Source organism: Microchirus variegatus, assembly GCF_963457635.1.
Source record: "Microchirus variegatus genome assembly, chromosome: 8".
NCBI lineage: Eukaryota > Metazoa > Chordata > Actinopteri > Pleuronectiformes > Soleidae > Microchirus > Microchirus variegatus.
This window is the reverse complement of record NC_139809.1, coordinates 24,623,300-24,649,059: the sequence shown is the minus strand read 5'-3', so window position 1 is coordinate 24,649,059 and position 25,760 is coordinate 24,623,300. Positions and strand designations below refer to the sequence as shown.

General features: G+C 39.5%; 1 protein-coding gene and 1 pseudogene across 2 annotated transcripts; both read right to left on the bottom strand.

The window, feature by feature from the left end:
- Positions 1 to 48: 48 nt before the first annotated feature.
- On the bottom strand, positions 49 to 7,542 carry tbxas1 (thromboxane A synthase 1 (platelet)). Its single transcript, XM_083893220.1, is given in 15 exon segments — positions 49 to 311; positions 314 to 389; positions 1,220 to 1,382; positions 2,438 to 2,575; positions 2,675 to 2,753; positions 2,857 to 3,211; positions 3,431 to 3,561; positions 3,874 to 4,022; positions 4,118 to 4,206; positions 4,370 to 4,486; positions 4,625 to 4,721; positions 5,371 to 5,423; positions 5,859 to 5,952; positions 6,107 to 6,252; positions 7,517 to 7,542. Coding segments are annotated over 14 exon segments (1,767 nt in total). The 5' UTR covers positions 6,208 to 6,252; positions 7,517 to 7,542; the 3' UTR covers positions 49 to 186.
- A 2,955-nt stretch (positions 7,543 to 10,497) lies between these two features.
- On the bottom strand, positions 10,498 to 25,234 carry LOC310931181 (thromboxane-A synthase-like; annotated as a pseudogene). Its single transcript has 10 exons — positions 25,220 to 25,234; positions 22,725 to 23,207; positions 21,906 to 22,040; positions 21,662 to 21,749; positions 13,841 to 13,965; positions 13,225 to 13,576; positions 13,039 to 13,127; positions 12,422 to 12,531; positions 11,345 to 11,507; positions 10,498 to 10,587 (listed from the first exon to the last, which is right to left on the bottom strand). The product of its transcript is annotated as a thromboxane-A synthase-like (transcript).
- Between the last annotated feature and the right edge of the window lie 526 nt (positions 25,235 to 25,760).

Below are 25,760 nucleotides of genomic sequence, written 5' to 3'. Positions count from 1 at the left end.
GCTGACAGTAGATCACAGTACTGCTTTGTTCACTTCTCTCCTCTTTGTTTTTTCACTTTCTCTCTTTATTCATCACCATGATAACTGATGAGACCATCAGTCAGGACTTAGAAGGAACCCGACACCCTTTGCACGTCCCATTTATCATGACGTGACAAGCCACTAGATGAGCACAACAACCAAAGTCTAGCTTATATTTTTGAACTCTATAAGTTTCAAGTATTTGTGATTGTGAAAACTGCTCACACATTTAAAACTAATCCCTACAAAGTGAGTTTTTAAATCATCTGGATGTGAATTTAATTTGCCTCCACGTCTCTCCTGGTGATTTTCACAAAGATGCCTTCTTTCGGCCCCAGAGTGCTTCCTGACTTCAGCTCAAGAGGAACCTGCACAGAGAAAAGAAAAGAAAAGCCAAATGTGAAACATTGTTTCTGTGAAGAGAGGTTACCTGTGTTCAGCCGTGTTCATACTCTGTCTGTTGAAAGAATACATTTGAGGATTCAAACAATTACCACCAGGTATTTAGTTGCATTTATGGATCATGGAGTGGATAAGGCAGTATTAGAGTAAATTTTTCCCGCAGCGCTGCATCTTGGATTGCCGTACTTAAGAAAGAAATCAATATGTAATCCCAGAGTTAACCTGAGGGAGGCAGCATTAAGTCCTTAAGGCATCTAGCCTGCCAGAAAGCTGAAAGAAGAAGAAGCAGCAGCCAGGTAGTTTTGTTTGAAGAACATGCTGCCACCACTAAGTTGGTTGGTTTTAACCAAATAATATATATTGACATTTAAGGTTTTCATTGTGGATCAACTCATTTATTCAAGTTGTGTTACAAGTTAAGCTATTTCTTAAAATTGGAGCCATTTACTTACTGTGGGGAAACTGGAGAAAAACATATTCCTGGGGATGACCATTGATGTTTGTTGGCTCAAGTGGACACTTTTACTAAGGTGAGTGAGTTACTAACTGTTACTTTATGATTAGTGTCTGGTCTGCATGGCAGTGCACTGAGTTTAAATGTTACCATACCCAGGAAAATCATCCATTCATCCTCCATTCACCCCAACTCCACAGCACTCAAGTGTTAGAAATAATTCTTGGATCTCTGGAGTTATAGTAAACCTACCTGCTTAGATCATATGATTTTAGTTGGGGTTAGCTTTTTTTTTGATAATTAAAACATTATTGTCTTTGGTGTTTAACCAGTCAAACTCACCTTCGTCTTAGTGCAGGCCACAATGTTGTATTTGTGAAACAGACAAACTGATGCCATTTTGATCTCCAGCTGAGCGAGTCTCATCCCCACACAGTTTCGGGGACCGGCCCCAAACGGCAGATACACAAATGGATGTCGGCTGGCCTTGGCCTCTGGTGTGAATCTGAGGAGCAATAACTTAAATTACACACACAGCTGAAAACGCACACAGAAACACAGTTCATAGAGTTAAACAAGTCAAAACATTAACTGAGTCTACCAAATATTTGTAACACAGAGTTATCTTTGCTCTTTTGCAGCATTCATAGGACCCAATAATGTGTTGGGAATCCAAATATAGAAAACTGGTGGAGTGAACAAAATATCTGCCAGAAAGCACTCTGGTGTTCTTAGAGACAGACAGAGAAGACACAACAATGGTTTGTGCAGAAAAGCCAAGGTTTGGATGATTTTGTCTAACAGAGAATCCCATGTAACACAATGGACTATGTACAACTATGTAGATTTGAAGGCTAACACAATTCCTTTCTGAAAGGACAGCTCCAAGGACTGTGTTACTGTTGCTTGCATCTGTCTTGACATAAAATGAATCACTGCGTAGGACGTTTTCCTGTGTGTGGAACCGTCAAAGTGTTGTGTGTGAACTCATCTGTCAATGATTTGAATCTAACAGGAAACTGTTTATTTTTAAAAGTTTCAGACTTTTGATGCTTTTATGCTGCTGACTTTTCAAAAGCTGTTGTGTGGATAACATTTAGCTGAGCATAATTGCAGCATCTGGGCCACATGGTTGGTGTCGTGGTGAGCTCTGGAACAAGGGCCTATCTGCATGGAGTTTACATGTTCTCCCCGTTGTGTGCGTGGGTTTTCTCAGGGTTCTCTGGTTTCCTTCCACAGTCCAAAAACATGCAGAATTGGTGATTAGGCAAATTGGACATTCTAAATTGACTGCCGGTTTGAGAGTGGATGGTTGTTTGTCTCTATGTGTGACCCTGTGATGGACTGGGGATCTGTCCAGGGTGTGATCCTGCCTATCGCCCTATGTCAGCTGAGATTGGCACACAGCCCCCTGCAACCAACATGTGGAAGTTTAAGCGGTAGAAGATGGATGGATATTGCGACTATTGCACGAGACTTGGAGTGTTAATCCAGGTTTAATTAGTCAGTGAACACAGATGTCTATTAGACACAGGAAACTGAAAATGCAATGTTTATTACCTCTCAGGGATGAACCTTTCAGGTTCTGGCCAATGCTCTGGGTCATGATGGAGAAAACCTGCAGGGATCTCCAGCGTCGCTCCTTTAGGGAGGAACTGGCCTTTCACCTCACAGTCATGGTCGATTTCTCGAGCAAACCTTATGAGGGACAAAATGCAATTTGAAAAAAAGATCCAGCATGTTCAATGGACCTAATATATCCTTATATCATATTTTATATTTGGCTACTTCCTTTACCTGAATCCAGGAGGGTAGAGGCGCAATGCCTCGCATATAACCATGTCCAGATACTTCAGCTCCTGAACATTTGCGTAATCTGGTGACTCCTACAACAGGTCGCACAAGATAAAACCACAACTGTGATGTTTTTTCATAACTAGATTAAGCAAACATGATCAGAACAACCAGCTAGTTAATACTTGCATATTTAGTAAAAAACTTGTCCACTTCTTCCTGTAGTCTGTGTTGACATTCAGGGTGCAGAGCCAGGAGGTAGCAGGTGAAAGCCAGCGTGTTGCTGCTGGTTTCATAGCCTGCCAGGAGAAAGACTAAAGCCTGACCCACAATCTCATCCTCGGTTATCATCTTTCTCTGAGGCACTCTGGTGTGCGGCCCCTGTGCGTGAGAACTGCTCTGATCTGAGGCCGATGGCTGTGCTTGCTGGTTCCTGTGACTGAGGTCATCGGTGTGGTTCAGTGTATCGAAATGTTCTAAAGACACCGTCTCTTTGCTGGTGCGAGCATCCAGCATCAGCTGAAGGAAGTCTCTGCGTCTCTGTAAGCAATAAAATAAATGTATACAAATAATTTAATTCATTAAAAAAAACAAGAAGACGAGAGAAACTTCAGAAGCTATTGAACACAACTGCCATTAAACACCCAGACAGTCATAGAGGTTAACATGTTTGAATTATTGAAGAGGAAATCTGGGATATCATCAAAATTCAAAAAAAATTGTCTCAAGGTCTTTTGAAACTGGGATAACAAATCACACCTGTTCAGGAGGCTGTTCCTCCCTCTGCTTGATGATTTGCTGAATAGTTTTGATAAAGAAATGATTCATCTGGTCTCGTCTTTTATTGGGGAGGAGTCCCGCCAGTGGAGCCATGATGTGAGGAAAAGCCACTGTACACAGAAAACCCATTTGTTAGTGTTACTTAAAGTAAACCTTGTATGGATCTGTTTACACAACATTTAGTCCTATACAGAGTACACAGAATAAAATGTGTTTGCATGTTAACAAAAACCACAATTTATTTTGAAATGTATCATCCAGTCATGAATTATGTAGGAAAAACTTCTGCGATAGAACATTTTGAATCTGTAAACTCTAGTTTCTCGTCTTCTTCATAATGTCACTGTTTTTTTTCTTCATTGTATTCATGCATAAATATCTCTCCTGTAATACTTAAGTTATATAAATAGACCTGAACTGACTGAAAAACAGCAACATCGGCCTGAAGAAAGAGAAAGAAAAGAACATCTGAGCGTGGCGGACAAATGGATCGTCTTGGTTTTTCTGAGAGTCCAATTGAGTTCCAAATGCCACACTGGCAATAACATCCATGGTGAAGCAGCCGAAATATCTGCGAAACAGAAGCAAATAAAATTGAGACGTGACAGAAAGAAGACACCAAAAAGACGGCATTTGTCTTATTTTAGTTAAATTTCATGTAGTCACTTGTGGATGTCAAAGGCCTCTCCAGACTCCGCGCATACATTCAGGTTGTTCATTAGGGCATCGGTGGCTGTGTTAATGAGTGGAACCATCTACAAAAAAAATAATGATCATAAATATACCCCTCAAAACCAACCTGTTCACAAAATAGTAATTTTTTTCCAACTTCTCACTAAGTGGGAAATGTACAAAAAAACCCTCAAGTATTAGTCACAAATCTCAAGTACCCAAACAGTCCAAGCACTCTCATCTCACCTCTTTCATCTTGGCAGCACTGAAGGACGGGGTCAGGATGCTCCGCACTCTTTTCCAGTGTTCATTTCTCAGCATGAGGAGACAGTCGGAGATGGGTTTGCTGGCAAAGCGAAAAGCCTTTATCAAAAGGACAGAATGGGAACAGGGAAAAAAAACATGTTTGTTATAAAAACAGCAATGAGCGTGTTTGAGTTGTGAGAAACTACATGATGTGTGTGTGTATATGCGTGCATGCGTGTGTGCTTTTGTCCTCACCATTCTGTTTGTGAAACTGCTAAAGTCTCTGACCATCACTTGTTGAAGCATGTCAGGGTCGGCTATCACCACCACTGGTCTGCGGCCCAAATAGTACCTATCAACAGCAAAGAGTCTCTTTCAATGCAAATAATCATTAATGTTACTCATGTACAGTACTGTGCAGAAGTCAGATTTGTTGTTTTAGCAATGCTATAATGACAATAGGATCATTATTTCTATTTCACTTTACTGGAACACATCCAGAAAATTTGTATAGTTTTTTGTTTTGTTATAAAAAAATTCTGAAAAAAAACCCATCCTTTACAGGTGTCAAGTATTTAGCATGATCTACTCTTACACTTAAACAATAACACAGCTCTTTTAATACTGGAGTGAAACCTTAATTAATTCCTGTGTTTGTCCTGCTATTTAATTTAAAGAAATATCTGCTGTAAATCTATTACGCCAGGTTTATTCAAGACATGCTTGAGCATTACATTCACATGTTGCATGAGTTAAACTCATTGACAGCTCGCTAATATACAAGACCAGCTTTAAGTCGAATCATTCCAAATTCACATGATCACAGAATTTGACAGAGAGAAAAACAACAGAGCTGGTGGTGCCTGAAACTTTCGCAAAGTACTGTATGTCACTGTTTGAATTTAACAAATATCTCATTTCACAATATGGAATATTCAAATGTCCAAACTTTAAATTCATTAATCCATGTAGATAAAGAACATTTAAAAATATATATTTACCCACAAACCCTGCCATGAGTCCTTATAAGATCAGATATCGGGCCAAAGAAACCCTGAAAAAAAACAATGTTAAATAATAATAAAAAAAACACTTATCATAGCAGAGCAGGAAATGGCTTGTTTACTTGTCAGAAACCTGGTTTTATTCCAACTCCTTCAAATTAAAAATTTTCTGACCTTAAATCCAAAACTTGAAATACTAGAATGAAAGTGATGATGAAGGTGTAACTCACTGAGATAAAATAGTCTGCATTTAAAGTCTTCATAATGGGCTGTTTCTGTTTGCCTTTGTTAATTCCATAGCTGTGCTGCCTGTAAAGAAATGTGTGTAAAGAAATACACTTCTGACATTCTATGATGTTTTATTATTGTCTGGGTCAGGTGGCCATGAGTGTGAAAAAAAACAATACTTAATATTGTAATACATTTACAATACAATGTAGTAGGGTGGGATGTCCTAATGCATCGAAGTTCCATCGATGTCTTACCTCGCGAAACATGAATAGGTTGCCAAAGAAAGGCACTGTCTTTGGATGTTTGATGCCACAGCGAGAGAGAACTGAAAACGGGTAAACTGAATACCTGGAAGACAGAGTACAACTTTGTCTTGATGTCTTGGAAACTCATGAAAATATTGAAATGCAGTTGTTGCTTTTTTTTACTAGAAGATGATTTAATTTCCTCTACAGTCACACACTACATCCTAAACAGAGGAGCAGTGTTGGTATTTACTCACCAGTAGAGAAGACACAGAAACATGAGAAGGAGGCTGAGTGTCACAGGAAATCCTCCGTCCTCACTGTGGAAAACATTTAGGCGGCCAACGACAGCATCCATTTTGAAAGAGCACTTTTCAGGTCTTAAAGCATTAGGTAAACGTGCCTGAAAAGATGGACATAAACAGATTAGGTCAGTGTAATAGATGCTGAATAATCAGATAAGCAGTAGCATTAAACAAATCAAAAAAATAGCCAAAATTAAATCATAGAATTAGGAATTTAATCCATCAAGATACAGAGCCAAAATAAATATGCATATATTTAGACTGATAACTATTATGCATTTTTTTCTGAAGCTTCTTTCTTAAATAATCTCTTCCTCCTTTTCTTTTTTGTTGCTTTTTTAGAGAAATTAATTAATGGAGTAATTCTCTATTTTCTTTCTCATCACTTGATACTTAGATTGATGAATTTTTTCATTTGTTATTAGAGCTGAATTATATTATATAATTATCTCATTGCAATCTGAGGGAATGGTTATTTTTACATAATTATTCTCATTTTCATTGGTAAACACTCACAGTAAAATGATAACTGTGTGATATTTGTGCAGATCTGTGAAAAACAAAGATGTTTTCTTTAGTCTGTAGAATATGACGTGTATAGATCAGGACAATATTTAATCTTAAATGGTAATCTGACACATTTTGGCTTGAAGAAATAGTGTGCCTCCTGCAATGTGAAAATTGCAGTAGGCCATATTTCGAAATTTCAGCCCTGCTCATTATTGATTTTGACTGTTTGTGGGGATTTATGGTGTCTTTAAAGCCAAGTCTTTTTTTCTGTGGAGGAATATCCACTGCAAGAAGTAAAGAATGTCATTTTAATAGGAAGAACAAGATGTTAAATGTCCCAAAAGAGTTCTTCACACTAGGTCACATGTAGCTTTTCAAACATTAGTGGGTGACAGGGAACAACATCATATGTTAGACACACGCCAGCGGACAAAGTCAAATATTGGACCTTAGACTGAGTTGCTAACATGTTAATGATTTGTTTGTTTAGCAGTGCTCACGTTTCCCCTGCATTTTAAACCAGCTCATGTCTATAACAGCGTTATCACCCACTTACTTACACTTATACAGTACTTCACACAGAATCCGACAATATTCCACGTTTAAATAATAATAAAAACACCCTCTAACACCAATATCCTGACTTCCTGTGTCACATTACAGATGCAACGCTATCCGGAAGCTAACAAAACACAGTAGCATATTCCTCGCATGTCTTGTCTTACTTCATGTAAATGAAACATGGTTCATGAATACACTTTTACACTTTCATGTAAAATGACAGGGTCGTTCTTACAGCTGGAGAAAGTCTGTTTAATGAAAGCTAAATGTACGTGTGTATCCTCAACTTACCTTAGGTCATGTCAATATTATTGCTCTTCTTCTTATTCTGCTAGGCTTATTGTTACTTGAAATGCTCATTACTGCCACTCACTGGACAGGAGTGTGGATCAGGACACATGCCAGGAAGAAAATGATTATTTTACAGGGAATTTGTTTGGTCAAAATTGATATTATAAGAATGGATAATGCAGAAAGGACATGGGATGAGGGTCGTACCATATAAGGTAATTTATTATTTGTATGTTAGTTGTTTTATTATGTACAGTGCTTAACAAATGTATTAAACCACTATCCAGTGTAAGGTTTATGTCAAAGCTGCCCTATAAACAGCATTGGTAATTATGAAATATATATCTTTTAATCTTTCTGTAATGATTAATACACCAGTATGGAGAAGCTCTTAAACCATAACCATAATTATTAATGTCATCTATGAATTTTCAAATGTATTTGTTGTAGTGTCTGCCCCAGAAAGAATCACACAGAATTTTCTTATTTTTAAATGTCCTATTATAAGTCTGGAAAAGACGTACAGTACGATGAAAAGGCCTTCAGGAATCCATCATTCTGACATGGACTAAGGGAGTTGAGTTGAGCACCACATACACACCACATATGAAATGAATTAGAATCCAAATAAAGCCCAACAGGGAGTTAACGTAGGGATGCTTAGATCTGAGGGGAGAGAACCATGTTGTTTTCCTGTTTCCTGGAGAATGGGAGAGCCGACAAACAGGTTGCTATTGTCAAATCTGTTGTCATGCATTGGGACATTATGTACAAAAGATAAAAACACGACAACACCAGATTAGGATGTGAAGACCGGGAGAGACAAATAACGAAATTGATGATTTCTAATGATTTCTAAACCATCAAATCATCTGTTGTTTTAAGAAGGAAGCCTGGTTTTTAAATGACATGCTGTTTTTGTGACATACTGCACATTATTGCATTATCTTGAATAAGATGTCAAATTGTAGTTATTTACTTGCATTCCTGGTCAAATGTGGGTACAAAAACGTGAATTCAGATTGTTATTTGTCTGATAAATAACAATAACATTTTGTTTTTGAAAGATTTCTTTTAAAAAAAAAAGTTTTTATGTCTCATAAATTTGTAAAGTGCTGGATTTTAAAATGACATTTTAACAATGAATTACTTTTCGTGTGTTATAATCCCACAATTCAAGACCAGAATGCACAGCACAGATATAGGACTTATAAAGTGACAGACAGATGTCCACACACACCATAACAATGCACAGTAAGAAAAATGGAAAGGGACATTTGGAAAGAGAGGGGCAAAAATTAAAAGGACTACATAACGGCAGCCTTTTTGACTGGAAGGACTCATAGAGGAAATGGCATCTTATCGGACACTGCACCATTCATCGCCAAAAGAATTTCACTACTTTAGAAAAAAACACATTTAAATGCATATTTTGCTTTAGAGGCCACTTATGAATGGCAGCCAATAGGGAACGTCTTCATGTTTTTACCACTCAAGAGGGAGATTTTAGCATGCTGCATTTTTAAGGGCACTGGTGTAAAGTCTTCCCTCAGGTTTCATTTGCTCTAGTCTACCTTTTTTTTTAACAGGGGCCCGATTTCCAGGGTCCAACAGTCCCTTCAGAATATTTTTTTTTAAACAGGTACATTTACATATATCGTACTTTTGAAATCATAGAGAAGGAGATTAGAAAATAATCTATACGGCTAGCCTGATTTGCTCTCCTCCATGTAAATTTAGACGTGTCTGGATTTCTTAGTCTCCACATCTACTAGATCAAGTGTATCCTTAGATTTTATTATTTCTGTAAGGGCTCTTTGATGATAGATCGATAACTTATTTCCTTTTATATCAAGTGTATTAGTGTAGTCACCTACCATCCATCCATCCATCCATTATCTACCGCTTTTTCCTCCACCAGAGGGTCGCGGGGGGTGCTGTGCCTATCTCAGCAGACATTTGGGCGATAGGCCATTACTGTGTAATCAAAAGTACCTTGTACATGTTGTATAGTATCACAGTTTGTTTCAAAGTAAGCAGGATCATCTGTATTTGGCCCATACAAATTAACAAGACAAATCTTTTTCTCCTGCACAATCATATTCAAAACCACCCATCTTCCATAAGGGTCCGTCTAAAACGGAGGATATGGTATGGTTGAAGTGTTTTCTAAGCAATACCATGACTCCCTTGGATTTTCTAGAACCATGGGAAAAATAAATGGGTACCTCCCACTCTTGTTGCCATAGGGACAAAGGGGCGGTGCTCTATCCAGTTCATATAATACATCCATGGGCACAACGCAAATGCTAACAGCTAGCTACGCTAATGCTAATAAAAAATGAAAACATTTATGTTGTGCCTAATGAGGTTGCACAGTGTTTGTATTATTTTAGCCTTTATGTTCCTTATCAAGCATTACCATAACTGAAAAATCTTCTTCAGCTCCCACTATAGGAATACATACTTCCTAAAGGCACTGCACCAAGTTACTGAGTTTGGGATGATTTGGATTAGATCTACCTCATCCCATGCATTTCAGAGCACATGCATGGGCTGGTGTTAAAAAACACATTTTAAGGGTAGCACATCAGCTCGTTTTATTCAACTTTTGTTATTTTCGCCATCGACTCACACATTTTTTCCCAGAAACATAAATTTACTGTCATATATCATCATAATATTTGAAAACGGGAAAATAATTCTTAAAAGCACACTGTAAATCAGTTATAATCTGCTCCTGATAAAATAAAATATTTCAAAATGGTAATTTTCATAGGTGTGTTTTGTTCACTTCTCTCATCTTTGTTTTTTCACTTTTTCGTTCACGTGAGAAGCTACTATAGATGAGCACAAAAATCAAAGTCTAACTTTTATTTTTTTTAATCTATAAGATTCAAATATTTCTGATTTGTGAAAACTGCTCACACATTTAAAACTAATCCCTACAAAGTGAGTTTTTAAATCATCTGGATGTGAATCTAATTTGCCTCCACGTCTCTCCTGGTGATTTTCACAAAGATGCCGTCTTTCGGCCCCAGAGTGCTTCCTGACTTCAGCTCAAGAGGAACCTGCACAAAGAAAAGAAAAGAAAAAGTGAAAGGAGGTTACTTATTTTCAGCCATGTACATACTTTTGCTGCTGAAATAATACATGTGAGGATTCAAACAATTTACACCTGGTATTTAGTTTCATCTATGGATCATCGAGTGGATAAGGCAATATTAAAGTTAATTTTTCTGCAGCGTTGCATCTTGGATTGTCATACTTAGGAAAATAAATCAATATGTAATCCCATAGTTAACCTAAGGGAGGCAGCAGTAAGTCCTTAAGGCATCTAGACTGCCAGAAAGCCAAAAGAAGAAGCAGCAGCCAGGTAGTTTTGTTTGAAGAGCATGCTGCCACCACTAAGTTGGTTGGTTTTAACCCAGTAATATACTTTATATTTAGGGTTTTCATTGTGGATCAACTCATTTATTTAAGTTGTGTTACAAGTTAAGCTATTTCTTAAAATTGGAGCCATTTACTTCCTGTGGGGAAACTGGAGACAAACATATTCCTGGGGATGACCACTGATGTTTGCTGGCTCAAGTGAACACTTTTACTAAGGTGAGTTATTTACTTACTGTAACTTTACGATTCGTGTCTGGTCTGCATAGCAGTGCACTGAATTAAATGTTACCATACCCAGGAAAATCATCCATTCATCCTCCATTCACCTCAGCACCCCAATAATTATTGGATCTCTGAAGTCAGCTGCTGGTTCACAGTCTTTTTTTTTGATAATTAAAACATTATTGTCTTTGGTGTTTAACCAGTCAAACCCACCTTCGTCTCAGTGCAGACCACAATGTTGTATTTGTGAAACAGACGAACTGATGCCATTTTGATCTCCAGCTGAGCGAGTCTCATCCCCACACAGTTTCGGGGACCAGCCCCAAACGGCAGATACACAAATGGATGTCGGCTGGCCTTGGCCTCTGGTGTGAATCTGAGGAGCAATAACTTAAATTACACACACAGCTGAAAACACACACACAAACACAGTCCATAGAGTTAAACACGTTAAAACATTAACTGAGTCTACCAAATATTTGTAACATAGAGTTATCTTTGCTTTTTTGCAGCATTCATAGGACCCAATAATGTGTTGGGAATCATTATAGAAAACTGGTGGAGTGAACAAAATATCTGCCAGAAAGCACGCTGGTGTTCTTAGAGACAGACAGAGAAGACACAACAATGATTTGTGCAGAAAAGCCAAGGTTTGGATGGTTTGGTCTGACAGAGAATCCCATGTAACACAATGGAAGGCAACTATCTAGATTTGAAGGCTAATAAAATTCCTTTCTGAAAGGACAGCTCCAAGGACTGTGTTACTGTTGCTTGCATCTGTCTTGACATAAAAGAAATCACTGCTTAGACATTGAATCTAACAGGCAACTGCTTATATTTCAAAGTTTCAGACAACAGACTTCAGACTTTTGATGCTTTTAAGCTGCCGACTTTAAAAAACCTGTTGTGTGGATAATATTGCAGCTGAACATATTGCAGCATCTGGGCCACATGGTTGGTGTCGTGGTGAGCACTGGAACAAGGGCCTATCTGCATGGAGTTTGCATGTTCTCCCCGTTGTGTGCGTGGGTTTTCTCTGGTTGTTTGTCTCTATGTGTGACCCTGTGATGGACTGGGGATCTATCCAGGGTGTGATTCTGCCTATCGCCCTACGTCAACTGAGATTGGCACACCACCCCCCGTGACCAACATGTGGAAGTTTAAGCGGTAGAAGATGGATGGATGGATATTGGGGCATTATCGCAAACTGTTGCACGAGACTTGGAAGGGTTAATCCAGGTTTAATTAGTCAATGAACACGGATGTCTATGAAAATGCAATGTTTATTACCTCTCAGGGTTGAACCTTTCAGGTTCTGGCCAATGCTCTGGGTCATGATGGAGAAAACCTGCAGGAACTGGCCTTTCACCACACAGTCATGGTCGATTTCTCGTGCAAACCTGAGGGACAAAATGCAGTTTAAAAAAAAAAGGAAAAAAAAAAAACTAGGACTGCCCAGTCATGAAAGGGCCTTCGCTCCGTGCAACTCGGTGATTGCAGCAGTTCCCCGACCTCACCGTCTTCCTCACTCAACGGTCATCTCGCTTTATTTTCATTCATAGACATAGTCATAGTCATTTTGGTTTTTCAGAATGGCTGACTTTTGGGTGGACGGAGCTAATGCAAGTGCATTAGAAGTTTGTTTGGAATCATGAGAGCAACAACTGTACCAAGTTTGGTTCAAATTTGAACAACTATGTGCGAATTAGACACAAAAGAAAAAATATAAAAATGTTGCATTTTATGCAAATTTGACCACTTTATCTCGTGTCAAAAATTCCTGTGTTAGACTAAGCCTAACGCACTCACTCCAGCACGTCAGGCCATGCTAGGGCCCTAAAAAGATCCAACATGTTCAATGGACCTAATATATCCTTATAGCATATATATTTGGCTACTTCCTTTACCTGAATGCAGGAGGGTAGAGACGCAATGCCTCGCATATAACCATGTCAAGATACTTCAGCTCCTGAACATTTGCGTAATCTGGTGACTCCTACAACAGGTCGCACAAGATAAACCCACAACTGTGATGTTTTTTCATAACTAGATTAAGCAAACATGATCAGAACAAATGGCTAGTTAATACTTGCATATTTAGTAAAAAACTCGTCCACTTCTTCCTGTAGTCTGTGTTGACATTCAGGGTGCAGAGCCAGGAGGTAGCAGGTGAAAGCCAGCGTGTTGCTTCTGGTTTCATAACCTGCCAGGAGAAAGACTTAAAGCCTGACCCACAATCTCATCCTCGGTTATCATCTTTCTCTGAGGCGCTCTGGTGTGCGGCCCCTGTGCGTGTGAACTGCTCTGATCCGAGGCCGATGGCTGTGCTTGCTGGTTCCTGTGACTGAGGTCATCGGTGGGGTTCAGTGTATCGAAATGTTCCAAAGACACCGTCTCTTTGCTGGTGCGAGCATCCAGCATTAGCTGAAGGAAGTCTCTGCGTCTCTGCAAGTAATAAAATAATTATATACAAATAATTTAATTCATTAAAAAAACAAGAAGATGAGAGAAACTTCAGAAGCTATTGAACACAACTGCCATTAAACACCCAGACAGTCATGTTCGAAATCTGGGACATCATTTCTTTCAGACAAGTGTCGGCTATCAAGAACACAAGCTCCTTAAAGGATGTAAAAATGTATGTCCACAAACTGATATCTCTAGGTTATTTGAAAAACAAGATGAACTTTTTATGATAACAAATCACACCTGTTCAGGAGGCTGTTCCTGCTTGATGATTCGCTGAATAGTTTTGATAAAGAAATGATTCATCTGGTCTAGTCTTTTATTGGGGAGGAGTCCCGCCAGTGAAGCCATGATGTGAGGAAAAGCAACTGTACACACACAAAAAGACACACTTTGTATGTGTCCGTGTGTATACAACATTTAGTCCTAAACAGAGCATACATAAGAAAATGTGTTAGCATGTCAACAAAAACACACCATAATCTTTTTTCAAATGTATGATCCACTTATGGATTATGTAGGAAAAACTTCTGCGATTTAAATCTTGAATCTACAAACCCTCCAGTTTCTAGTCCTATGCATAATTATGTCACTGTCTTTTCTTCATTGTATTCATGCATAAATATCTCTCCTGAACGGAGCCCCGGACATGACATGGTCAAAAAAAGATTCAATTGTGGCCACAATATAGCTATAACGTGCGCAGTAAATACTAATTTGTGGAAGTTATAATATTATCCTTCCTGGTCAGCTGGGTAACCAAATTGAGCGCAACTTCTCGAAGGTCTCAGGTAGAGGCAGAGAGGAGACAGCTACAAGATGGAAAGGGAAAACACTAATATGATTAAAGTTTAGTCTGGGAATGAGCTACAGAGATATTCTGAAAAGCCTGGCATTGCAAGGAACCATTTTTACTGAGAGATATTTAAACAGAATATTGAGAGCCTGGTTGCTTTACCAGCGGAGGTACGACTTGGACGCCGGGATAGATTTCATTGTTGACCAACTGCAAGGCCCTGGAAAGGATCACGGTGACCGGTGGATGTAAACAAAATTTAAATAACACGGCATTTCTATCAGGAAAGAAGACGTGAGGATCCTCATTTCTCTACTGGACCCCATCGGTTCTGCAGCACCCCCTGCTGATGATCCCATCTTCAGCGACTCACTCATTGTGGCCACAATTTACTATTTCCTGGTCACGAAATAGCATTTTGTGTGCACATTATATAGGGCTGAACGATTATGGAAAAAAATCTAATTGCGATTTTTCGTGCCAATATTGCGATTGCGATGCGATTCTTTTTTAAAGATCTTAATCTTCTGTATTATTAAACAAAGACAAGCAATACATCATAAGTATGGCCAATACTATATAACATTAAAAATAAACTGTTCTTTCCTGGAAGACAGACCTCTGTTATGATGACATGAGGTGATGCATGAATAGATGATTTTTATTTAACTACTTCAATCACAATAGCATATTTGGAACTTACAAACATCTGAACATAAAGTGCTGAGAAGGAACCCTGGTGTTAAAATGAAAGTCAGTCACAAGTCACACAAAGTGCAGATTGCAGATATATATATATATATATATATATATATATATATATATATATATATGTATATATAAAAATATGTGGCTTTACCACACTCAGTTTTTTGACATCTGTGAACTGCTAGACAGTCATTAAATGTAATAATAATAATAATAATAATGATAATAATAATAATAATGATAAATAAATAAAATATACACAACCCGTTTTGAAGTGCGTTCATATGGCGTAACTAGGGATGGGAATTTCAGAATTTTTTATTTATTTTTTAACAGCAGCAGCAACCGCAGCAATGCGGGGGTGGAAACTAACTATTCTACAGTGCAATGTAGTGCTCAAAAACGGTCCATTATTGAATATCAAAGCAGCGATAATAAAAATGAGGGTCAAAAAAAAAAGCGGAACAGAGAGAAACTCCGCTGGCACAGGTATGTCTCCAGACGACTCAGGTTTTTGAACCTGTGCTTGTTGTGTTCACCAGAGTGCAGGATCTTGACTGGGTGAGATGACGTCTTCAATCGTGTAGACGGCTTATTGTTGTGTATTCCATTCACAAAAATGGGCCGTGACTCGTCCTAAGCAACGCGCGCATGTGAGAACGCAGGGAGACTGCATGTGACCTGAGTGCAGCGTCTGTGGTTAGATATTTTCAGTGACCTCCCCATGCATGTCGGGCTGCGGAGCCATCGCGACTTGCACAATGAGTGCGTCAGAGAGAGTCCCCCGCTCTCTCGCTCAAATTTCGAGGGGATCGTGCAACAAATGGCAAAGTTAAAGGGCACTTTAAAAAATGGCCAACTTCCTGTTGTTTAAACGCGTGTCAGTAAACGTGTTCAGGGAAGTTCACTTGTCTTACATGTCAAGTTTTGTGCAGATCAGACAATGTTAGACTTTACTTCCTGTTCTGGGCGTTCCACTTCCTGTTGGGAGGTCATCTTTTGCAGACATGTTCAGGAGATCCCTGGTCTCACATATGTTTCGTGCAGATTGGTCAATATACAGCAAAATTTGAAGTCATTTCCTGTTCAAAATGGCCGACTTCCTGTTGATCAAATGTGTTTCAGTAAACGAGTTCAGGGAAGTTTTCTTGTGTCACATATAAGGTTTTGTGCAGATTGAACAATGTTAGACTTTACTTCCTGTTCCAGGCGTTCCACTTCCTGTTGGGAGGTCATCTTTTGCAGACATGTTCAGGATGGGTATCTGGTCTCATATATTACGTTTCATGCAGATCGGTCAATGTACTGCAAAATTAGAGGCCACTTCCTGTTTAAAATGGCCGACTTCCGGTTGGTCAAAGGTATGTCCGTAAACGTGTTCAGGGAAGTTCACTTGTCTCACATGTCAAGTTTTGTGCGGATCGTACAATGTTATACTTTACTTCCTGTTTTGGGCGTTCCATCGACCAGTGTACTGCAAATTGACCAGATTGGTCATTGTACAGCAAATTTTGAGGGCACTTCCTGTTTAAAATGACCGAGTTCTGTTGGTACAAAGACTTGTCTGTGAACGTGTTAAGGGGAGTTCCCTTGTCTCACATATCAATTTTCGTGCAGATCGGACAATAAAAGACTTTACTTCATGTTTCGGGCGTTCCACTTCCTGTTGGGAGGTCTTTTTTTTGCAGACATTCAAGACGGGTATCTGGTCTCACATATTACGATTAAGGTGGATACAGCAATCCCTGTCAGAGCAGCATGAAAAACTGTAAATGTAATTCTGTCTGATGTCACCAGGGGGTGCTGTTTTCAAAATTGAATATTTTCATATAGACGTCTTCAAGGACAGCCTGTCATCAATACTAGCAAGTTTGGTGCAGATCGGACCAGGATTGACAGTTTGCATGTTTGTTGCAAAAATCCGAATTTGCATCGCTGCCATGGCAACACCTTTAACCCTGTAAGACCCAAATTAAGAAAAACCTAAAAAAAAAATTATTTGACCATTCAGATGTTGTTGTAGGAGGCCTTTGATGCAGAAATCAAAGAGTTTTTGGAAAAAAAATGTTTATGTAAGTTTTTAGAGAAACGTTGTAATTTTACAACATTGGGCTTTGGTGGTAGCAGAATTTCTGTGTTTTTACTCACTTTGTCTGAACAACAATTCACAATAACTAAGGGTTTATTTGCAAGTTTGATTGCTTACTTAGCTCCATAAATGTATATAACATTTAAAAATAATCACACATTAGTCATATTTTTATGAAATCATTTATTAAAAATAAATACATAAATAAATAAACAGGATAAAACTCTAGCTTTTTCTAGCAACTTATTCATTCCTTTTTCTATTCATGACAAACTTTCATTGTTAGTGAAAGTCCTAAAAACAGTTCTTGTCCTCTGAAAAGCAAAGGCACTTGCTGCATTGTGTGTTGGTGAATCCTTTATTGCAGCATCCTCTCCCTGTCTTCATGTCCTTGTGTACGTCCAATGGCAGGTGTGCACATCTCTTGGATGGTCTCTTCTGAGCATTCAGAGGTTTCATGATGTCACTGTCTGTGTTGCTGGACTCTCTTTGCCTTAAGATCATATCCAGACCAGAAAAATCTGTGTTGCGACTGATGAAATATTTCTTCGGCCAGCAACACCTGTCACGGTGCATGATGTGTTTGTTTGTTTTTGGCTCGATGTCCACGTAATTATCAGCTGGACAGTCCATGGGTGGTTGGTTTTCTTTGTCCACTTGTTGACAGACATCTTCAACTGAGTCTTCATCACTCTCATCAGTGTCATTGAGTTCCATCTCAACTTCACTCTCTTCAGTTTGGATGATATCAATCACATCCTGCACACTGTATCACGGCTCTCTCCTTGCTGGTGGCATTCTGAAAAAAATTCAAAAAGCAATGAATTAACACGTATAAATATGCTTTGTATATAGTAGTACATAATCTGAAGGAATAGATAGGGTGGTGGACCAAGTCCACTGTGTAGAAATGCTTTCAAGGCAGACAATACCGTCTGCTGATTGTAAGTCGCTTTGGACTAAAGCATCTGCTAAATGCCCTAAATGTAAATGTAATTGTCTGAGCCTATAGTGTCTACTTATCATACTAAAAGAAAAACATGCAAACCCCCACTTACATCCACACCACACATTCAGGAACATTTGTGACCCGCCACGGACCAAAAGGCAACAAGTCGGCCGAGCGCAAAACGAGAAAAACAGGAAAAAGGTTTTTTTTGCCAAAATTAGGGATTTTCGTTTTTTTCAAAATTACACAAGTTGAAGTTTTGAAGAAGCCACTACATGCTTCAAATCACAGTATTGTGGGTCTTAAAACCATAAACTTTGTGTTTGAATTAAGGTTGTTTTATCGCTGTGAATGCTCCTAGTTTGGGTGTGGCGATCTCACATTCCAGAGCCTTTGTTGTTTTTTTCAGCCAATCAGCTGACGATCACGGAGAATACACATGGCTAATTATACGGAGGGTGAGAGGGGGAGAGAGAGAGAGAGAGAGTGTGTCGAATGTCAAGCGTATGTGTGCAGTGTGTGTGTGTGCAGTGCGAAATTAAAGCGTGATTATCATCAAAGCAGTCATCATCAAAGCTTTGTTTGACAAAGGAAGACAAAGAGAACAGGACAATAAGTCAGCTGTGGCTGAGCAGCTTCTTCACGGACAAGGACAGACAAAGCACAGAGACGGCTGTGTGTGGACTGTTAGCATTTTAAGCTAGCGATCTTTATGCTAACGTGTTAGCAGACTTCATCGTCACAAAAACAACAAACAGATGATTATTCCGCGGCTGAAAAAGAGCAGGACACACACGGTAGTTGTCTGAGATGATGACGTGACGCCAGCACCGCGCATTCTCCTATCAAATTGGACTTTTGGAGGCGAACAGACGTAAAACTGCAACGAAAAGGAAGCAAGCCCGGACCTCTTATGATCGGAGGCACTGAAGTTCTTATGGCGTGAGTTTTCATTAACGTTGTTAATCTATGTTATGTTAGTGTTCATTCAAAGTCACATACAGACGCACATAGGGACGCTGTCTTTTAATAATCCACTGTGCGTTTCATAACGCCGTTTGGCTACATTGTTATTAGCTGTGCTCGCTTAGCTCCGTACTGTATTATTACAATGAGAATGATGCGCACATCGAAACATTTGTTCGGCCAGATGAGCGTATTATAAGCCGTAAGAGGAGCATGTCACGGCCCTCTTTGAGATTTTGTACACCCGCAGGTTCAGTTTGATAATTCAAATGCTTTGAGACGAAACTCCCGTGTTCGAAACCTAACATTGCATTGAATGATGTGTGAAAGCCACACCTTTGCATGCATGAATCACACATGATTAACACAATGTGTGATGAACGTGTTAATTACACGTGCAATTCATGCACATAAAGGTAGCATTCACACATAATTCAAGCAATACTACTGATCAATCTATACTGATTCAGTGATTAAATGCCTTTTAACATGAACCATGATCTGAAACAAGTATTTTTTTATTTTTTTTCAGAATCCTGGGCATAAGGATTGACATGTGAAGTTGCTGCCAACCCATGTGTCCAAGGCCTCAGTGTGGCGTCTATACATGAGGTTGGCTAAGGCTCTTGGTATGTGAATAAATTGATTTCTATACAATAGCCAAATGCTTATATAGACTGCTATATGTAATGTGTAAAATGTGATTTTTTTGGAAAAGTAAAATAATTATTTTCATTGTGGTTCTTGCTGTCAACAGGTAGTGGAACACAGCTCTCCTGAAAGTCGCCTCAATATTCCGCAGCTTGTTGGAACGGCAGATAGCAGAGTGATAGTAAAGACCATCGACTGGCAGACACATCTGAGTCCCTACTTTCGAAAGCTCCCACAGATCGAGAGTTATCAGCACTTTAGGTATTCATATTCAAAATTCTGCATTTTATGAATAAAAAATCACGAATGAACATAATAGTGTTCCATGTGAACAGTGAGCCATGTTTAAAATATACTGTTGTGTGCTTCTATTCTGTCACAGCTTTGATGCCAACAGACCAGGTGTGGTGCTTGCTCAAACTCACAGTGATGCAGAGCCTATCGAGTTTCAGCTACTGCGCAACCCAGGAGTTCTGCCCCCTGTTGACAGTCTTCCCGTCCTGGCCCCACCTGGACTGACCATGGACAGGCAGACGTATCTTTTTGAAAAAATCCGGCCTTTCTGTTCTGATGAGGCAAAATACTTCACATGCCAAGCACCAAAGGTTACAGCACAGAAGAGTAAGCAGAAGAGGGTGCGTTTGTGATGTCATCATTTAGTCCGCATATCAACTGTGATGGACAGAGTGGGTCACATTGTGGGGGAGGAACTGGTATTGAAGATGATAATATAGTCCATGGTCTGGAAAATATTCCTTCACACACTTAGATATATTTTATTTCTTTATTTTAGTTCTATGCACCATATATCTGGAACAAACTCCCAGAAAACTGTAGGTCTGCTGAAACTCTCACCTCTTTTAAATCAAGAGTGAAGACTTTTCTGTTTGCCGCTGCATTTCAGTAATTTCCAATACTGCACTGTAACCTCTATTCCTTATATATACTCTTGATTTTATTTTTTATCTTTTTATTTTATTTGTATCTATTTTATTTTTTAATCTTAATCTTTAAATTTTACCTGCTTGTTTTTATTTTGATGTTATATCTGATTTTATAAATGTCTCTTTTCTATGCTTTTTAATGCTTTATGTAAAGCACTTTGAATAACCTTGTTGTTGAAATGTGCTATACAAATAAACTTGCCTTGCCTTACATTGACATGAACTACATTCATTCCTTTTTTTTTCCAAACTGCTACACTGTTTCTGTCCTGTGGGCTAACAGACATCAGATGTCACTGACAGCTAGACTGGGTGGGGGGTTGTGACCATGTTAATGTCATGCAAATGAGCAGCTATTGGCCTGGCTCCTCAAGAAGGTCAAAATCTTTCAGGCTGAATTTCTCCCTAAAGCAGTTTGAGGAGTGCCTACATTCAAATGACCACATCTTCCTCAAAAATTATCAGATGGACATGGGTTTGACATTGTTGGAAAGCTTAGATTTCACACTTTCGGAATCTGTAAATAACTCCAAATGTCCCGAAGTAGACATGTGAACCCTTTTGCCATGGCTGGACACATATGGTAATTAACAGTGTTTTTGTTACAATGTTAAAATAGTTAATGTACTGCAATTGACATTAAATATGTGTGTTGCAGTTAAATAAATCTTTTAAAGATGTATAACCAGACTTCTTTGTTGGTTTTTCTATTGTTGATATTTAACACAGGCACATTACATGAACCTAAAACTTTATTAAAATGCCACAGTCTGTTTTTTTATATATATTAATATAGACATTACGAGAATGAATCATTATGCAAGTACTTTTACTTTTAATACTTAAAGTACGTTTAAAATCAGGTACTTTTTACTTTTACTTAAGTAGGGTTGTCATTTTGGTACTTCTACTTTTACTAAAGTAAATATTTATTTGGTTATTTGTACTTTTACTTAAGTACTGAGATTCAGTACTTCTTCCACCACTGGTTGCTGCTGCTGCTGCGCCGGCTGCTGCTGCTGCTGCGGTGGCCCCTCATCACTGCTCTCCTCCTCAGAAGAGGATTATGTCTTCCTCTTCTTCTGCATATAGAAAAACAATAAAGAGACATGAATAACTGTGTATGTAAAGTGTATTGACTTGACTTGAATGAAGTTAAAGACATGATTATGACAATGAATGACACTAATCTATTTTATTCTCACCTCAGGACGAGAGGACAGGTGATCGACCTGCAGTCGTTTGAGCAGCACTCGCATCTCTGGCAGCGGCTGTGGCTGCCACAGCTCCTCCTCTTCCTCCTCCTCATCCTCCTCGCTGTCCTCTTCAGAGGAACTTCTCTGCAGAGAGAAAAACAATAAAGAGACATGAATAACTGTGTATGTAATGTGTATTGACTTGACTTGAATGAAGTTACATACATGATTATGACAATGAATGACACTAATCTATTTTATTCTCACCTCAGGAGGAGCAGACAGGTGATTGGCCTGCAGTCTCTTCAGCAGCACCTGTGGCTGCTGCTGGTGCTGCGGCGGCAGCTGCTCATCATCCTCATCCTCCTCATCATCATCATCATCCTCATCCTCCTTCCCCTTCTTCTCCTCCTCCTCCTCCTCATCATCATCCTCCGTCCCCTTCTTCTCCTCCTTCTTATTATCATCATCATCCTCATCCTCCTTCCTCTTCTTCTTCTCCTCCTCCTCATCATCATTATCCTCTTCCTCCTTCTTCTTCTCCTTCTTCTCCTCTTCATCATCATCATCATTATCCTCCTCATCATCATCATCGTCGTCATCCTCCTTCCCCTTCTTCTCCTCCTCCTCCTCATCATCATCCTCTTCCTCCTTCTGCTTCTCCTCCTCATCATCATCATCCCTGCTCTCCCTCAGCTGTTTCTGAAGAGGGAAAAACAAACAGCAAGAGAAAACTGCAATTAATTCACAACGTAATGACTGCATTATTCAAAGAAATTAAAGATGGATAAAACGTTAAATTGCTATGTTGTGTGTCCATTCACTCACAACGACGTCAGCGTACAGCCGCCTGAGTTCTGCATTCTCCTCCTCTACCTCACGGGTCCGCTTCCTGCTCCGAACGCAGGCTGCCCGCTGGCAAAAGCCGGACACCCCCTCCTCCGGATCAAAATCCTGCTGGTCAGCCAGGTCCAGCCTGGAGACCATGGCATGGTTAGGGTTTGTGGCCCTTAACTCAGCCAGCAGCTTCATGCCAGCAGCCCTCTTCAAGGCCCGGATCTCCCTGTTCTTCCGGATATCGTCAAAGTCCTTGTGAGTCCATATGTGCTTCTCCAGGTACACGATGTATGGAGAACACAGCAGGAAAGGGCAGGGCCCCGGTGGCACAGGCGTTCTTTGATTTGCCAAATTGTTCAATATAGCCCTCTCCTTAGCATTTTTCAGCCCATGCTTAACTCTGAGGTGCTTCGCCATGACCTGCAGACACTTCCCGCAGATGGGGCACTCCCGCTTGTCCTTAGGATGTGGCATCTGTAGAAGTGAAGAAAGACAAAGAAAAAAAAAAGGTTAACCTGATGACATTTTACAATCATGATCACCTAAAAGCTCTAATCCTCAGCTTTGTCTAACATTCCTAAGATTACTTTTTTTTTCTTTTGTTTATATTTATTTTACAGTTTAAAATTGTTTTGTTGTGTATGTGTATATTTGAAAACTACATAAATCAATATTTATGTATATATTTATATATATAGATTTTAAATAATATGTATATAATGTAATAATGTATGTGTATATTATACACATACATTGCACTCACACGAGTGCAATGTATGTGTATAATAGCAGCCGCCCACTCGCGAACCCCCGCTAAGTGCGAACGGCTCAAATTAGCATGTCAATGTCGCGATCATCAGAACTGAGCTGACTGACACAAACATCCATTGCAGGGGTCACCAACGTGGTGCCCGCGGGCACCTGGTAGCCCGCAGGCAGCCAATACGGTGCCCGCGGGCTCACTTTACTTCACTTCACTTGCATGTATCCGTATGATCGCTCAGTAAAATATCTTTGATATTGTTTATAAAAACTGGTAATCGTTAGGAGTAAGCACTGGAATGAATGTGTATGCAGTTGAATGCATAATATTAATCATTTAAATGGTAAACAAACAAAAAAATATTATATGGTAGCCCTCCATATTATTTTTTACCCTTAAGGTAGCTCTCATCTCAAAAAGGTTGGTGACCCCTGATCCATTGGATGAAACCACAGACAGTTCCAAAGTAAAATCCTTTGTGATTGGACAGCAAATCCCTCACTCATTGGTCACCTTTTGAACATATGGCCATTTGCCCCTCCCATTTTTAATAATGATTATAATAATACATTTATTAATAATAACATTATTATTAATGATACTACTACTAATTATTCGTATTGCTATTATTATTTAGTGATAACTCCATGTCACAATAGAGATTAAGAGACATAGGAAAGTACATACAGAAAGTGAAGCTTTATTTACAAAAGAAACCACAAATAACAAACATGCTTTATGAAAAATCTCTCTTGGCTGCTTCAGGGTCAGAAGTTGGAACAGGTTAACATTATGCAGCCTTCTGTTGTGGGTTGTTACTCTGGGTCCCTTTCCAGTCTCTCTTGTTGAAGGATGGAGGCTGAACTATCCACCCAGCTTCTCCATCAGCTGAGCCATCAAATCAAATCAATTACAAAACACAGTTTGTCCTCCATCCTCCTCATCAGACATCAGGTCAATTGTGATGCCCCTGCAGAATTCCATCTCATCCTTGGTTAAAACAGCTCTCCTCGCTTCCAGCAGCTGGAAACAAACCGGTTCTCCTGAACAGCCGATCGTCCTGCTCCGGGCACTAGTCCGGGCACATCCGGTTGGTACATTGAACCACAGAAGAAGAATAACGTCCGTTGTGGAGGTGTTTCACGAGCGACAGTGTCTTCTGACTCTGGGTCTGACTCCGGGTCAAAGTCATAAAAGGGACTGCGGCGGGGAGTCGTGAAGAAGCTATTTTTAACACTGTTAAAACAATGTTTTGATAATGAGGAGCAGTGCATCCACCGTTCCAGAAGGGGGAGCTGCACTTCTGAGAGCGGGTGTGCCGAATGTCATTTCCGGGGTACTGGCCAATCACAACACAGTCTGTCTTCTCAGGCGAGATTTATGTCTGAAATAGTGCAGCTGACAAGTGCTTCAAAAAGGACAGATTTCTATCGGCTTGTTTCCAGCAACTAGGAGGTTTTTGACCATAAAAACAAGTTAATATATGTAAGTAGACCTCCATAACTAACATATATGTGCAACAGGACCACTCTATGTGACCTTTAAAATCTTACGCTTGTATGGAGTCATAACGCCTGTCATTTCACTCTGAGTTATGAAGACGAGAGAAACGTATATACCGCAATTTTTGGATTGTGACCCTTCTTTTGCTCTTCGTATCAGAACAACCACAGTTTGTTGCTCTGGATTCCACAGCTGCTTCCTCCAGAGATGCCAGTCTGACCTCCATGGACGCCATTTTGGTGTCTGTTTCCCTACAGAGTAGATGTGTGAACATTTTATGCTCTTCAGTATTTGGATTCTACAAAATTACAATTCTACTTACTTTTGCTGTTCACGTGTTCTTTCAAAGTCCCAATTGACAGCTGAGTGGCACAGTGTTAGCATCTGTTTGAGTGGCTGTGTGGATAAAATGACCCTGGAATGGAAAATAATAAAGGTTACAATTATATTACGGATCATACAAAAAAGAATGACATTATCAGTCACATGCCAAAAAAGTTTTTGACTTCCGCGTTTATTTCCGGTTTACGGGGCCCATAGAGCATACGCAGTAGTGTCCCTACCATCATTCCTCTCGGCTATGTGAACGAGCCGTCCGCGTTATCGACTTGCTCGGTGCGTACATGAACAGCGAAAGGCATGATGGGAGTATGCTAATGACGTGTGCTAGCGGATTTCATGAATACCACCGTCACGTTAACTTTAGCTTTAAACCATGGCTTTGTAAATAAATGCAAAATCAACGATAGCGAAGTGAATAT